Raw genomic sequence first — 16,677 nt, 5'->3', positions numbered from 1 at the left:
TTCCAAATTCAGTTTAATGTTTTGGAGGAAATGCCGGCAGCAGAAATAGATTTTAAATTCTCAATACAATGTCTAACTACTTTGTCCTGTCAAATTTAGCATGTTATGAATGCTAAGAAAGCAATTACATAATATTTAACATCGTTTTTGCATCATTTTACCAAACTGCTGCTAGAAATGAGAAATACTAAAACATTCTCACAAGAAACCCTCAAAGATACTTAAGATAAACACAGCTAGCTGGATAACATTTCACCTGTCAATCATTCATTCATCCAAACCATAAACAAACAAAGACGTTTGGTTTTTTTCGTAACTTCCACAGCGTCTGCGCAAACCTCAGCGCAGCGAGGACGCAGCGGGCGCACGACGCGCTCGGTTAAATGACGTCACCGAGTCATGTCGACGGGCGGCGTGCGCCATCTTGAAGCGAAACCAAATCACGGGCAGATCCCGCGCGCCTCCGCTCGCTCTCAATCCGCGCTCGTTCACACCGACCGCCCGGCTGAGCTCGAGGATAAACCGCATTGAAGGCTCCAGGCACAGGCACAGGCGATGATGGCAGGTAAACGCGCCGCGCGGGGGATTTGTGTTAGTAGGCGGGGGCGCGAGCGGCAGCAGTGAGGCCTAAACATCAAACCAGCCCCCTTAACTCAAACTAATCAAACCCACATCAACTGCTTTATCTCAGTATGCGTGCTCGTGCTGGCGGGGCTCAGAGTTCTGCGTGATTAAATGCTTTTTTGAGGCTGATCTGAGCATGCATTTCAATGCAGTTGTGTTATTGTTGTTGTTGCAGGGGTTGGTGGAGGCAATGATTTCCAGTGGTGCTTCTCCCAGGTCAAAGGAGCCATAGATGAAGATGTTGCAGAAGGTAAATATCGCGTTGCATTAGTTTTAAACTCCCCTGGGTGAGTATGCATGAGTGATAAACACATCGGAGGAGTTCTGTATAGTGAAGCATGCATCAAAAGGTATGATAGGAAAAGAGTGTTGAAGATCCATGAAAATGTACATGCTCATCCTAAATATTGTAATTAGTCTTAAAATAAATTCTATGGAGGCAAGTCAATATACAACCTCTTATTCTTGAGACTTTGCAATGCAGTGCTGTAAATATTGTTGGCTCATTTAACAGAATGCTTTTGATGTTCTTTATTTCTAAGTTGCTTGGGTAAGAACACCCGCTAAATGATTTGATTATTTTGTTATCCATTTTATAGACATTTTTATAATATCCAGATTTTTGCAAAGGCAAAAATATTGTTGACTGAAGCAATCAAAAGCTCACATGAAAGAATAACACACTCACCCTAAAAATCTTTGGAATATAAATGGAAATAAACCTGTAAAGTATGGAGTAAGTTCTGCAGAATTGGACGTCAACTTTTAAATATATGCTTTGTAATTGAAATATAAAAGCTCAGACGTAAAATTGTATCAACACACAAATGTGTATTTTGGATGCTTTCTCTCCACTAAATGTTAAGAAGATTGGTATTCTTAGCCGTTGCTAGGGTATTGTTATGTGGTTGCTACGGTACTCTAGGTGGTTGCTAGGGTACCCAGGGAGGTTGTTAGGGTGTTGGTATGCAGTTGCTGCAAAATAGTCTTACATCTCAAAATGTGACCAGTTCAGTCAATTGTTTGACTGTATGTAGGCTAGATTTATTTTATAAAACAATGTCTGTTTCAGTAGGAAATATAGCAGCGTGGGAAAGAACACAGCATCATAATATTTTATGAGTTTTTAATCCCATGAAGGCAGTTGTTGGCAAACGGGCAGTCAATGTAGTAGTAATAAATCCAAAAACATGTATTAAAAGGGCATGGCACACTGCGGATTGATCTTCTGCTGGGTGCGTCAGTGAACATTTTTGCCATTTTCTGGGGCTCCTGTAGGGAAGCACATCCTGTCTTTGAAACGGCGGAAAGCACGTCCAACTGGTCCGACCAGCTCACATTATCCATGTGCAGTGTCTTATGGTGCACTCGGCTCCATCCAGAGATCAGTGATTGAGGCTTTACAGCGAGGTTTGGGAATACAGATGTGCTTGTGAGTCTTAGAGAGCTAATTGGGGTTTACTGGATTGTTGAAATCGTCCGTTCTTATATGCCTCTTATTTAGTTTTTGCATTATTTTGCTAAAAATACCATGGTTTTGTGTCTTATGTTACATGAGACAAAAAAAAAAATGATTCAGTTCAGAGGCATTCTTAAGGATGTTTAATGTTGAAATAAAAGTTTAGTAATTTAGTTGAGTGTTGTTTGGTGTTCAATGGTGGCAGTTGGTTGTTGATGTTTATGCGTCTTCCCGCTCTCCGCTTTAACCTTCTGTGAAAAATAAAACGGATTTCTAGGAAACGGACACATGTTGACTGGTGTAATTTCATCTGAGCCGAGTGGCCCTAATGTGGAAGAGAAGGTTATTTCGAGACCAGACTGTGAGGTGGGATTTCTCAGAGTGATGATTGTTTCTTTCTGTCTGTCGAATTCTATGGAAATGGGAATTTTTAGAGTTGTGGTGATAAGGATGCATGGAAATTTGGATTCAAAACAATATTGTCTAAACTGTGTGTATTTTTAGCGGACCTTCAGACTGTGTGCTTGCAGGATGCAAACATAGAATTACATGTGCTCTGACTTTCTCACACTCAGCACCTGGGCTTATAAACGAAAAAAAAAAAAAATCAATCGGTTCACTCCGAGCAGAATCAAAATTTTAATGTTTCTGTTCCTGCGTTCCTCTGTATTATTAGTTTTCCAAAACTGCTTTGGGTAGAAGGAATCCTGGTTAATAATGTTATTTAAAAAAAAAAACATAGTTGCCTATAATAGACATGAAAATAATAATAATAATAATAATGTATAGCATTTTCGGTCACACTTTATTTTAAGGTCAAATTCTCACTATTAACTAACCAATAACTATGACTTTTGCCTCAATTAACTCAGAATTTGCACTTTATTAATGTTTTATAATGTAGTTGATAAGTTTATGGTATTGGGCATTCATAAATGACACACAAGAAAATTTTAAATAAAAACAAGGATTCGTTTTTGTAAGGACTGTGATGTCCACATGTCTTTGTTGAAGAAATTAGAGGCTAGCATTTCTATCGCCAAAAGGTGGCCAAAAATTGTAAGATTAAATGGATGTTTGAATTGAATTAATTTAACGGAACATTGAAACTCTAAGAGGATATTAAGGCAGATTTGACATTAAAACACGTTATTAACTTAACGTTATCATAATCCAAACAGAATTATAAAAGTACCTAAAAGTGATGCACGGGTCTCATCTTGGGCTTTTTTCTTTTTCTTATCTCGGCGCCGGACTACTGTTGTCTTTTCCGGGGCAAAGTTGTCCATCAGTAATGATCATTTGCAGAAGACGCAAACCTGAGATGAGAGCGAGCACGCATTCAGATGCAGGAATGATGCGTCACATGTGCTTCGTCTGTCTACTGTCTTCACCGTAAAATGCATTTTTTATCATTATGTTTACATCGTTATTTGCGTATACATTAATAACATACAAAACTAAAGGAATTTTTTTTTTTTTTTTTTGAGAAACTGTTGGACTTTTTTCCTCTTTAAGGTCAAAATACTTCCACAACGCTGATATGACTATTCTGTAAGTTAGCTAACTCTCGTACGACTATAATTGGCTACTACTGTTTTCACATGACAGGCTGCGCATTTGTGAAATGCTAATATTCAAGCATTTAGGTGATGGTTTAAGATAGATTTTCCCATGGTTTGTGTTGGATAAGTATCGGACATAGGTATTGGATCATATTTTTTTCTCCCCTCCGATCTAGCGTTCTGGTCCAGTATCTGAACGATACCGATGTCTTGGATCTGATCGGGACATCCCTATTTTAAATTGGCTATATCTATCTGCACAGTGAGACACTCGTCACGCTGAATGCAACAGTTTGAACAACGTAGCAGTGTAACTTTTTATTTGTCTCTTTTAATTTAATATTGATAATGAACAGGCTGAGGCATTGGCGTTATGGTTATACCAACACTGGTAGGTTATACAGATGGAAGAAGACATGATTCAAAAAGGTTTTGCAAAATAAATAAAACTGAATCTTTTGCAAAATATTTACAATTACTCTTTGCCGTCTCGTTTTCCTTTCTGAGAACTTTGGAACACTTCACAATGAACCATAATTTGGCACATTTTATTCTTTCATTCTGTTAATCTGTCAATGATTTAAGTAAAATAGCCTATATTTTGTGTATATGCCTATATGTTCCTTTTTGTGTAAGCCTATAGTTTTCTGTTCTCTCACAGAAGCGCTGTAGGTGCATGTGATCTGTTGAATCCATCTTACACTATCCTCGGTTAAACTCTAACGGTGCATTACCAATGCGACTTACCTATGATGAGTTCACAGCTGAGCGGCCATTTTACACGCATCATAAGCGACACATTTCAAAAACATACTACTGGAATTCGTGATTGGTTGACAGCAAACTTTAAATATTAAATGGAACGATAAAATAACATCATTAACTGGTTAATTGCCATTTCATATTTTCGATTCTGTTTGGTACTCTAAAATTTATTTTAGTTTCTGGTTCTGTCCATGTCAAAATTTCATTCGTTTTCAGTTTTCGTTATTTGAACCCTGCTCAGCATAATGAACAGAAAGTCTCTGGCTCCTGGACATGTAAGTAATTCCTAAGGGAAAAGACTTCCGGTTTAAAATTTTAGCTGTTTTTTTTAGTTTAAGAGCAGGAACCTGAGCATAAGCTGTTCTTATTGCCTCATTAAAGTGCCCCTATTATGTGTTATGAAAGGTTCATATTTTGATTTTGGGAGTCCCCGACTACAGGTTGACATGCATGCAAGGTCAAAAAACACTTTCATTGTCTTGTAACATGCTTTTTTTTTTTTTTACTTGCTCAACGACCCCCAAACAAAAACTGCTATTTTTACAGCTCCAAAAGCAGCACAGCTGTTTCCAATGTTGATATTAAATCAGATTATTAGAATGATTTCTGAAGGATCATGTGACACTAAAGACTGGAGTAATGACTGATGATAAATCAGCTTTGCATCACAGAAATCAGTTATATTTTAAAGTACATTAAAATTGAAAACCATTATTTTAAATGGGAATAATATTTTACAATATTAAGTGTGTGTGTGAGAGAGAGATATTAAGCTACAAAGATTTTGTAATAGAAATATTTTCCTTTACACATTTGTGTAAAATGCCAGGGTATAAAATATAAATTATCAAACCATAGTGCAAATATTATGAATTTCTTTTGTCTAAAATGATTTAATTAAATTAGTTATAATTAGTAATTAGTTGCATTACACATACAAATACACATTTGTGCAGAAATGTCACAGATATTATGTGAAGTGGAATTTCTTTTTAAATCTTGGTGAATATATTGTTGTAGTTGCTTGTGTGCTTTTTCTCTACCCCTGAAAGATGTTCAAACAGGAAGTGAGTCAGTTGTCTGTGGGAAGGACCGCACTGCAAACTTGAAGTTTTATGTTGATGTTTATGAGGCCATAATTCATTCGGGATCTCAAGTGAAGGTTCTGTGTCAAGTGTGCGTGTGTGGAGGGATTCCCTCCCGATCTTATCTGTCCAACATGGCCGCGCTGCACCCCTCGCTCACCCTCCCTGCAGGCGAGCCAGTGCCGTCCGTACCGCAGCTACTCCAAGGCTCTTAAATCTTCCTTTGCTGTCTTATGTGCGCTGCTGACAGCCACAGCCTGGAACTGTGCTATAATGGCCTCTTTCTACCTTTCAAGATGGGTATGTGTTTCTTTATCTCCGTCTGTCTCTCACGCCGGGTGCTCCGCTTGTTCTTGAGCTTTGCGAGGTCTGGCTTGGTCTGCTTTTCTAGCACTGTCGGACTCCTCTGTGATGTAACGTGTTGTTTGGGTTACTGTACAATGCTCTCATTTGATCTGGTTTTGGGAGGCGCTGGTGTAATGTGCTGTAGGTTAAGGCTGATGTCTGATGTGGATGTTAATCGTTAATGTTTGCTCGGATGGATTATTTACGAAGTGGTCACTGTCCATCATGTACCTGCCTCCGCTTCCCCCGCTGCTGCTGCGGCTGTTTCGGTTTGTTTTGTGATACAGAAGAGTGGTGTTTCCTCTCTAGCTGTACTTACATCATCTTCATGTATGCACAGCACAGGATGAAAGATCAGGATTGATAATGACCGCGGCTCTCGGTGCTTAAATGAATCTCACAAAAACATATCTAGGTCACATCACACCTAAAAATAATAATAATAATAATAATTTTAAATTTCTATATTTTGTAAAAAATCAAATTGACAATTTTTAGGACCATTAAGTTTCATTATGCATTTTAACATTGACAATTAAACTCTTATTCAACTTTTATAACCGGCTCCTATTTTCTTTTTTTTTTTTTTTTCCTTTTTTTTTTAGGGATTTAAATTTGGATTTAAAATTGTTTTAGATTAAAATGTGTTTTTTTAATTAATATTTATTGTTATTATTATTGTTATTTTTATTATTATTAGTTATCAATATTTGTTATTATTATTATTACTATTTAATTTTCTCAAAGAAATCATGTGAAATGTTTATATTTTTGCACACTATTAAACTTGTATTAACTTGTTAATAATAATACATTATATTAATAACAACAAATGTATTATTAGTAGTAGTATTTAATATGCTAATATAGTGTAAATAATTCATATTCATTTCAGATGTTTAATTGATTAAATATTGTGTAAAATGCGTTTTGCTTAAATTTATTGTGTGCATCTTAATTGCTTTCATTGAATTGTTTATAATTACTATATTAAATAAAAACAAAATACTTTTATTAGAATTATGTAGTAAGTATTTTTTTTAAATATTGAATTGATTAAATACGGTCTAAAATAAGTGTTGATGTAATTTGTTTTGTGCACCTCTCATTTAATGGCGTCAGCTTGACTGTCATTTTAACGGGAATTTAATGTGCTTGGATATATTACAATGCAAAGAATTGGAATGGTTATCAAAATAGCCTTCATTTTCTTCATGCATCATCATCCTTTGTATCTTTAATGTTGATGTTCGAGTGAAATAAGACCGGGCATGTTGTTGCAGTGTTTGTGAGGTTCACCCGCTGATGTTTGTGACTCATCCGATTACTCGCTGTCCCTGGTGTGATGAGAGATTGATTAATCAGACACAGACGGTCCAGAACACACACATGGACAGAGGTCGAGGCCGCCGCTTGTTTGTTGCTCATTAGCTGATTCCTTTCGACCCAGGATTTCTGTTGGTTTTATATCCTAACTGATACCTTTTTTCTTTTTTGATCTTCAGGATTCTGGCAGTCTATTTGCATAAATGAATATAATCATTTGCTCACCTTTATGTTGTGTTATGGGCCCTTCCGATTTGTTTTTACAAAAGGAGCAATTAAGAAAAATTTGGTGCCTAGAACAGTTAAGCCTCTTAAATGTGAACTATAGCCACTTTAACTATTTGTGTCGTTTTAGACTAAAATAGTATGTACACATTTTGTTTGTGAATGTATAAATGGTTTATTTGTGACCCGGAACCACAAAACCAGTCTTAAGTGTAATTTTTTGAGGTGTATATGTCACCTGAAAGCTGAATAAATAAGCTTTCCATTTATGTGTGGTTTGTTATGATCGGACAAAATTTGGCCGAGATACAACTATTTTAAATCTGGCATCTGAGGGTGCAAATATTTGCATATTACTATTAAAAATTTACGTTTTTATATATTTACGGTAGGAAATTTACTAAATATCTTCATGGAACATGATCTTTACTTAATATCCTAATGATTTTTGGCATAAAAGAAAAATCTATAATTTTGACCCATGCAGTGTTTTTTTGGCTATTACTTAAATCCCCCAGCAACTTAAGACTGGTTTTGTGCTCCAGGGTCACATTTCTTATATATTTAAGTAATTTGACCAAAATCTAAAAGTCCGCTTGAAATTGGAATAAAGAGTACATTCTCCAGACTGAAGACTTGATGGGTTACATTTATTTTGTGGTCGCAGATCCCTAGCCGAGCACCTCAGACGCTCTTAAAATAATAATAATCCACATAAAAAAGTCACCCGGGTGAGTAAATGATATTCTCACATTGGCTTTGATGTTACTCATCAGTGAACTTTCTGTGAACCGGGCTCTTTCTGTATAAACTGAAAACAGAACGTCAATCTTTTTGCTGTTCGTCATATCATCATCTCAATTTTTTTCAATCATGCTTGTCTTTTAAACAACCTGAAGCCCAAACCAGACCCTACCGATTAATCACATTAGGTTAGCTCCGATCACTCATCAGTGGCTCTCAGTCGATGCGGAGTCTCCTCATCAAATCCACAGTGAAGAAATCAAATGGCAGTTTTGTTTCAGTTCTGTATATGTACAATAGGTGTTTGATTATTTCTCGTACTGTGAACCGTCGGCTGAATGCGTGTGTCTGCCTGCGCTGAGCTAATTGTTCTGTTTCGGGAACACTGAATCATGCCTCTGTTTGTCCCTGTGTCCTTCCCTCCGAGCGAGAGGGATCAGAAAGGTGAAGCAGCAGGGGTGGAGAGAGGAAATGATCCACACTGAGCATAGATCTGTTTTTAACTCAGTTTAAAAACATCTATCCTAGACTTGTATAATGCATATTTGATGAAATATGTTGGCGTAAACATGCAGTGGTCAGTGTTGCATAGTCAATTTTGGTGTCAAAGCTTTCTACTTTCTTTAAGATGTGCATATTGAACATATGAAATAGGTTTGGAATATAGATTTGTTTTTACTCCAGATTGAGTTTAAAACATTTAAACATCATCATGATATTTGAATGAAGAGAAACATTATTTGTCTGTGGCATGTTAAGCAATGATTCAGTCTTGCACAATAAGATCAAAAACAAAGCTTGCTGCTTTCTTAAAGCTGTGCATGTTTAATGCATGAAGTAAATAATTGTCTTATCTTTCCTTCTTTTTGGATACGCAGCGGACATTATCTCAACTGTTGAATTTAACTATTCGGGGGAGTTATTAGCCACAGGAGACAAAGGGGGAAGAGTCGTCATATTTCAGCGAGAACAGGAGGTGATGCAACCTAAAGATTTTTATTGCATTTATTGCATGATTCAGTTGGTGTGTTAACTTGTTCATTGTTTTGACTCCATAGAGTAAAAACCGCCTGCTCTCAAGAGGGGAATACAACGTGTACAGCACCTTTCAGAGTCACGAGCCTGAGTTTGATTACTTGAAAAGTTTAGAAATCGAGGAGAAGATCAATAAAATCAGATGGCTCCCGCAACAGAACGCTGCACACTTTCTCCTGTCTGCAAACGGTATGAAGACCAAATTAAGATTTTTCTACAGTTTTTGTGTTTTGTTGTACACCACCATTCGCAATCTCCACCGTGTTTTTTTTTTGTTTTGTTTTTTAAAGCAGTGGTGCATTGAATTGATCAAAGTGACAGAGTGTATTGTTATAAAAGATTTTGATTTCATAAAGAAAAAATTAACATGTTCATCAAAAATCCTGAAAAAAAAGTTTACTCAAAAATATTTACATTCGATATTAATAAGAAGAAATGTTTCTTGAGCAGCGAATCTGGATTTTTCATGATTTCTGAAGGATCACGTGACACTGAAGTAATGATGCTGATAATTTGTGGTTGACCGATATATCGACCGATATTTGGCATTTTTCAAATATCGGCATCTGCCGATAAGTTTTTCACAGTGCTCACACTCTCTCTTGTTTACTGTCGTTAACAGTTCTTTCTTATACGAATATAAGTCTGTCTAGTAATCCGATAGAATGGTTAAACAAATGAATAAATGCATACAAAAAGTATTATAACGATTGCTTTGTTATTAGTTATAGAAAGGCAAACATTATAATACTTTCTTGCCAAAATACTGAATGCCCTGTTGATTACAGTTTTTTTCTTTTCTAATTATATTTTTATTAAATATTTATTTATTTGTGAAAAATACTGTAATCAAAATTATAAGTGTTTATTTTACAATTTTTTTTTTTTTTTTTTTATCCATTGTCAAATGATTTCAGATTTCTTAAATATTAATTCAAATTAAAAAATATATAATTATATCGTCTATCGGCCCCCTGTTTTCCAACATTTCGGCTGTCAAAAAATCAATATCGGTCGACCACTACTGAAACTTCAGCTTTGCATCGCAGGAATAAATTAAATTTTAAAATATATTCAGATTGAAAACGAGAATTTTAAATTGTAATAATTTTACAATATTTCTGTTTTTAGAAATATTCATCAAATATTAATTTTGTATATCCAACAAATGCAAAACAAACCTTTGTGAATGGTAGTGTTTATAAAATAATTTGAGCTTCCCAGGTCACTAGGTTTTAGAAAGGAGCGCTGGATGTGCAATTTCTGTTACTGACATTATTTTTGTTTTCTCTTATTAAAAAGACAAAACCATCAAACTATGGAAGATCAGCGAAAGGGACAAACGAGCAGAAGGATACAACCTTAAAGATGAAGACGGAAGACTGCGAGATCAGTTTCGGATCACAACACTACGGGTAAGTCTGCCGCTTCCCTTCCGATGACATTTGGAGTTGAGAGTGCAGCCAATGAAGGTTAGCTGTGCAGTGAAGCACTGGTTTGTAGTTAATCAAGATTTAAAGTTGGATGTTTCCAGAACTTGCTGTCTGTTGAGTACATGCCATGTGACAAATGTACAGTATACACCAAGTTGTCAGTGGGGCAGAACTGTTAAGTCAAGGCCTGGACATATTTTGGAAAAACTGAGTACAAGAAATACATTTAATTGCAACCTTATATAGTTTTTATATTGGTTGCTATATCATGTATATTGGTTAATGTCAACTCATAGCATTGTTCAGTGATGGTGCCATGGATCCTTTACTAATCTTTAGCTATAGATGTTGGGTTAAAAGTTAAAGGTTAAAAAGTGAAAAAATATATTATTTTATATATATATATATATATATATATATATATATATATATATATATATATATATATATATATATATATATATATATATATATGTGTGTATGTATATATATATATATATATATATATATGTGTATGTATATATATATGTATATATATGTGTATGTATATATATATGTATATATATGTGTATGTATATATATATGTATATATATGTGTATGTATATATATATGTATATATATGTGTATGTATATATATGTATATATATGTATATGTGTATGTATATATATGTATATGTATGTATATATATATGTGTATATATATGTATAATTTGTCCTGGTTTAACATTTCATTAAGTAACTCTGGTTGTTTCGCAGGTCCCTGTGCTGATGCCGATGGATTTGATGGTGGAAGCAAGCCCGCGCAGAATATTTGCAAACGCACATACATATCACATCAATTCCATTTCTGTAAATAGTGATTATGAAACATACCTTTCTGCAGACGACCTCAGAATAAACCTCTGGCATTTAGAAATCACAGATAGAAGTTTTAGTATCCTTTACACAGTCAGTGACGTTCGTGTTTTGCCCTCATTTTATTGAAATGTATCGTCCCATCTAGATCTCAATTTGTTTTGCTGTGAGTGTGTGTGGATATGTACATATTTTAATAGTTTAAGTAGTAATAGTTTACATGATATTTTATAAATCATCTTTTTTGACCAACTGTTTCTTCAGAAGCTGAATGGCCAAGGCCTGCATCTGACACATTTTCTAAAACTTTCAATTGTGTTTGAAGTTATTTCTGTTGGTTTCCTTTACCGTTTCCCCCCCTCAGACATTGTAGATATAAAACCAGCCAATATGGAGGAGCTGACGGAGGTGATAACGGCGGCCGAGTGTCACCCACACCAGTGTAATGTCTTTGTGTACAGCAGTAGTAAAGGAACCATCCGCTTGTGTGACATGAGGGCCGCCGCGCTCTGCGATAGACATAGCAAATGTGAGTATTTTAAGTCAGTCCAGGATTATTTTTTTCTCTCCAGTTGTCTGTTTTTTCCACTTTTTTTCCTTCTATATTCTTGTGTCCCTTTATTTTCCATCAGACATGGGAATGTTACCTGACTCTGTATCATTTTCTCCTAAAACACGATCAGACTCTCTCACTAAAAGGCAGTGGAAAGTTCTAATTTTGTCTGTTTTTGCCGTCCACTGTTTAATGTCAGTATGGCCTTGTGTTACGTAATCACTGGGTTATGTAATTAATCGAGCGCTCTGTTCTCAACTTGGACCTCCCTCCAGACCAACAAAGCAAAACAGCAAACGCTCGCTATTTACTTCCCATCAAATCCACTAGTTACAAAACAGATGCCAAGTAAGTGCATCAAATTCAAGTGCACAATCCAAGCTTTTATTTTGAAGTTATTTTAGCGAGTATTACATTCCCAACTATTCTTAACGAAAAGGATGTGTGCTCTTGTTGATAGGGTTCAGCTCTGCTCCACACTAGAGATAGAAAGAGGTCAAGTCAAGTGCATTGTGGGAGATAAACATGTACTACTGTTCAAAAGCTTTCGGTCAGATTGTTTTTGTTTTTAATAGATTGTTTTGATATGCTTACAGAGACTGTTAAAGAACAATATTATTGTGAAATATAATATAAAAGAACTATCTCCTCTGATGTAAAACGTAAATTTCAGTCTTCAGTGTCACATGATCCTTCAGAAATTGTTCTAATATACTGATTTTGCGCAAGAAATATTTCTTACCAATATTGAAAACAGCTGCTTATTATATTTGTGGAAACTTATATACATACATACATACATAAATACACACATACATACACACACACACACACACACACACACACACCAAGGATTCTTTGGACGAAGCATTCAAATAACAGCATTTTGTAACATTGTCTTTTCTGTCACCTTTTAAAAACTTTTAATGCATCTTTGCTGATTCAAAGTATTAATTTCTTTCACAAAACAACAACTCTTAAACGACACCAAACTTTTGAACAGTAGTGCTCATGTGCAGGATTTTATGTTTTCTACTCAAACAGTCTTTAATGTTTCTGCTGTGAGTCTGAAATATCATCAGAAATACTGTGGTTTTTGTTCCTCTAAAGTTTTTGAGGAGCCAGAAGATCCCAGCAGCCGGTCGTTCTTCTCAGAAATCATTTCCTCCATATCTGACGTCAAGTTCAGCCACAGCGGTCGATACATGATGACCCGCGATTACCTCTCCGTTAAGGTTTGGGACCTGAATATGGAGAACCGGCCCGTAGAGACCTACCAGGTACGGAAGAGATCATCGTATTGCAACAGCTGACATTCCAGAGCTTGTACCGTCATGTTTTCAGAACGTGGTGCTTCATGTCTACAATTAATAAATTCTACAAATACTGTCTGCACCTTCCCAAAGTTTCACACCCTCTTAAATGTGTTATTTTGCAAGTGATATGTAGGTCTTTGATTCACGTGTGCTTCTCTGTTTCAGGTGCATGAGTACCTACGAAGCAAGTTGTGCTCGCTCTACGAGAATGACTGCATTTTCGACAAGTTTGAGTGCTGTTGGAACGGTTCAGACAGGTGCGAAACCGTATTTAATTAGGGCGGCCAATTCCCACGGTCCCACATTTTAAAGCTGTTGATTCTTCCCAATAATGTGACTGCAGGAAGAAAATATTTTCAGTGATTTACATGTGCTGGGAAGATAAACGTTCTGGCAGAATAATATATGCAATTAATAATATATGTGATACTGGAGCACAAAACCTTAGCTTAGGTATATTTTTAGCAATAGCCAAAATACATTGTATGGGTCACAATTATTTTTTTTATTTTATGCCAAAAATCATTAGAATATTAAGTAAAGATCATGTTCCATGAAGATATTTTGTAAATGTCCTACTGTAAATATATCAAAACTTTATTTTTGATTAGTAATATGCATTGCTAAGAACTTCATGTGGACAAATTTAAAGGCGATTTTCTCAATATTTTAATTAAAATCTTTTATAAGCTTTAAAAGCGATTAATTGTATTAGTTAACTTTAATAATAATCTATTTCTGTATGATAAAAGGATTTGTAAATTAGTGGAAGGAAGCGGTACTTGAAAATTAGTGATTTGCTTGAAAGAAACAGTTTTTTTAACTGAATCAAAATAGTTTAAACAAACTTGAACTTAATTGAAAACAGTAGTGCAGAAAAAAAAATCTAAAGCCTGGTGAAACTTTGTAATGTGCAACAATCTCTTAACTAATCTTTTTTTTTTTTTTTTTTCTTCTCTCATCGGTCCCTGCACTTGCGCCCTCCTCAGTGCCATTATGACGGGTTCCTACAACAACTTCTTTAGGATGTTTGACAGGAACACGCGCAGGGACATCACACTGGAGGCGTCGAGGGAGAACAGTAAACCCCGTGCCATGCTCAAACCACGCAAGGTCTGCACAGGCGGCAAACGGAAGAAAGACGAAATCAGCGTGGACAGCCTGGACTTCAACAAGAAGATCCTACACACCGCCTGGCACCCGAAAGAGAACGTGATAGCTGTGGCCGCCACCAACAACCTGTATATATTCCAGGACAAAATTAATTAAAAAAGAGAGAGAGAGAGTGATCTAAAAACCAAGAAGAAACAAAAATAAAGAAAAAGAAACATCCCCTCCTCCCCATTTCCCCCCTGCGCAGGTCGGAGGATGCTCAAGAATTCTCATACTTTGCAATGATAAGCCTAGTCGTTAAATCTGTAAGAGAAATATGGCCCTGTTGTTGACCCAACAAAGAAGTGAAGCACTTGTTTTTCACACGAGGAAGCTGAGAGACAGACCTTATATATTAGAAAAAATGTAATAAAAAAACTCTTTGGGAGGGCGTCAATAATTCACGACGACCCCAAACTAAAACATAAAATCTAAATCAAGGAAGAAGGCCGATATCAACTTACCTTCCAGTAACGGAACCAATACCAATCAGCATTAAGAGGCTTGATCTACTTTTGCTAAAGTCGTACATGTATTCGTCTTTCGTCTGAGCCTTACGTTTTTATGATTTGACGACCAAAAGTACGGAAACGCACCAGAATGGGTAACGTCTCGCTGTCAATCGTATGTACTCACTGTTCGAAATCCAGGCCTTCATGAGCGTTTATTTAATGCCTGTTAACATTCCTTCCCCTTGCCTGACTCTCAGGCCTTCAAGTTCTACCTTTTAAGCACTTAAAACAGGTCTCCATTTTGGTCAGTGCACAGTTTTGTTTGTTTCTTCCCCATTTCTCTCGGTTTTTATTTTATACAACGTTTTTTTTTTTTTCTTGTTTTCTCATGCATAATAATATCTACTCACTGACTGTATCTATATATTACACCATCTGGTGTCAAACCACTTAATAAAAGTAACATAACATTACAAAGAGAAAGCGTTTTTACATTGAGTAGGTATGTATGATTTTTTTTTTTTTTTACGTTCTATATTTACATGTAATCTGCATATGTAGATCTGGAGCGCCAATGGTTAGAATGTGAAATCATACTGCTGAACCCAAATCTGCAGCATTATTGGGGAATTCGACCCAAAAAAATTTAAAAAAGACATTTGACGAAAAGAAAGTGGCCTGATTTTTTTTTTTTTTTTTTTTTGAACACAGCAATTGCTTGTGTGTTGGACGAGTCTTAAAAAAAGACAGCAAACCAAATGTAATTCCCTCATAATGTTCTGGTTGGGAAGCAAATCTCCTTATTGTACTACTTGAATTTGCAGTTGCACTGTTTGATTGAGGACGTTGGCCATGATAAGCATCAGTATTGCCATCTGTCTCGCGTTAGAGTTTTCATTTTAAGATTACATTTTTCGTTTTGACTTCGTAAAGGGATTCTACCGCCTTAAGTCTGTCTGTATGTCTGTCCTATAGTAATTCTCACCCAGTAACCTCCAGGACTAGATCTCGACATCCCATCGCCGTCATGCATTGTTTTTTTATTTTATTTTAGCACTCCATTTGTCCATTCATGTGCTGCTACGATTTGTGCGGCTTAGTATTTGGACACTAATATACAATATATTTTACGGTCGGTGACGGCCATCACAGAACACTCCAATCGAAACCAATGTGTTCAGTGCCTCTTGAGACAAGACTGGCTTCCTCCAGTCAATCAAAGTTAACAGAACACATCCTGATGTTGAGATACTCATTGTGCTCAATTCCTTGCACAGAAAAGAATGGTATGCCGTGTGGAATTTGATCTAAAATGATTTATCTCACATCAGAATGTGGTTTAAAGAAACTGGTGACAACATAGTTTGTATGCTGCTGAATTTTGACATGCGGCTGCAAAACTGATGTCAAGATGTCAAACGTAACTTAACGGTTGACAAGTACAAAGTTGTTCTAGCTGATTGTGACGCTCTTTAAATCTGGGAACTGAGAGGTCGGATACGTACTCGCAGACCTTGTTCCTTGTTAGATGATGAGGATGCTTACATTGTGAAAGTGTACACTTGTTTGATTATTTTTGACCAAAGTTAAATAAAATTTTAATTGTGTTTATCTGAATCGACACACTGCCCGACATTTATTCCAATGATTTCAGGTGGCCTTAGCAAACTTTGAAATAATGCATTTTGCATTTTGTCTGTGCAGTAAAGTTCTATAAATGTATGTGACTATGTAATGATAAA

General features: G+C 35.9%; 1 protein-coding gene across 1 annotated transcript; it reads left to right on the top strand.

The window, feature by feature from the left end:
• Positions 1-318: 318 nt before the first annotated feature.
• LOC128025486 (serine/threonine-protein phosphatase 2A 55 kDa regulatory subunit B delta isoform) lies at positions 319-16,552 on the top strand. The gene is made up of 10 exons (XM_052611899.1): positions 319-565; positions 800-874; positions 9,017-9,114; positions 9,197-9,362; positions 10,476-10,588; positions 11,364-11,541; positions 11,827-11,991; positions 13,126-13,295; positions 13,497-13,588; positions 14,321-16,552. The coding sequence occupies exons 1-10, from the start codon at positions 556-558 to the stop codon at positions 14,598-14,600; spliced, it is 1,347 nt and encodes a 448-aa protein (XP_052467859.1). The 5' UTR covers positions 319-555; the 3' UTR covers positions 14,601-16,552.
• Positions 16,553-16,677: the final 125 nt, after the last annotated feature.

This window comes from Carassius gibelio, chromosome A12 (genome assembly GCF_023724105.1).
Source record: "Carassius gibelio isolate Cgi1373 ecotype wild population from Czech Republic chromosome A12, carGib1.2-hapl.c, whole genome shotgun sequence".
Taxonomy (NCBI): Eukaryota; Metazoa; Chordata; class Actinopteri; order Cypriniformes; family Cyprinidae; genus Carassius; species Carassius gibelio.
This window is presented reverse-complemented; position numbering and strand designations above follow the sequence as displayed.

Bases quoted from the DNA above. Each gene is read 5' to 3' on its own strand.
- LOC128025486 (XM_052611899.1), top strand. The intron at 10,589-11,363 runs GTAAGTCTGCCG...GTTGTTTCGCAG, and splicing joins TTCGGATCACAACACTACGG to GTCCCTGTGCTGATGCCGAT. The intron at 13,589-14,320 runs GTGCGAAACCGT...CGCCCTCCTCAG, and splicing joins TGTTGGAACGGTTCAGACAG to TGCCATTATGACGGGTTCCT.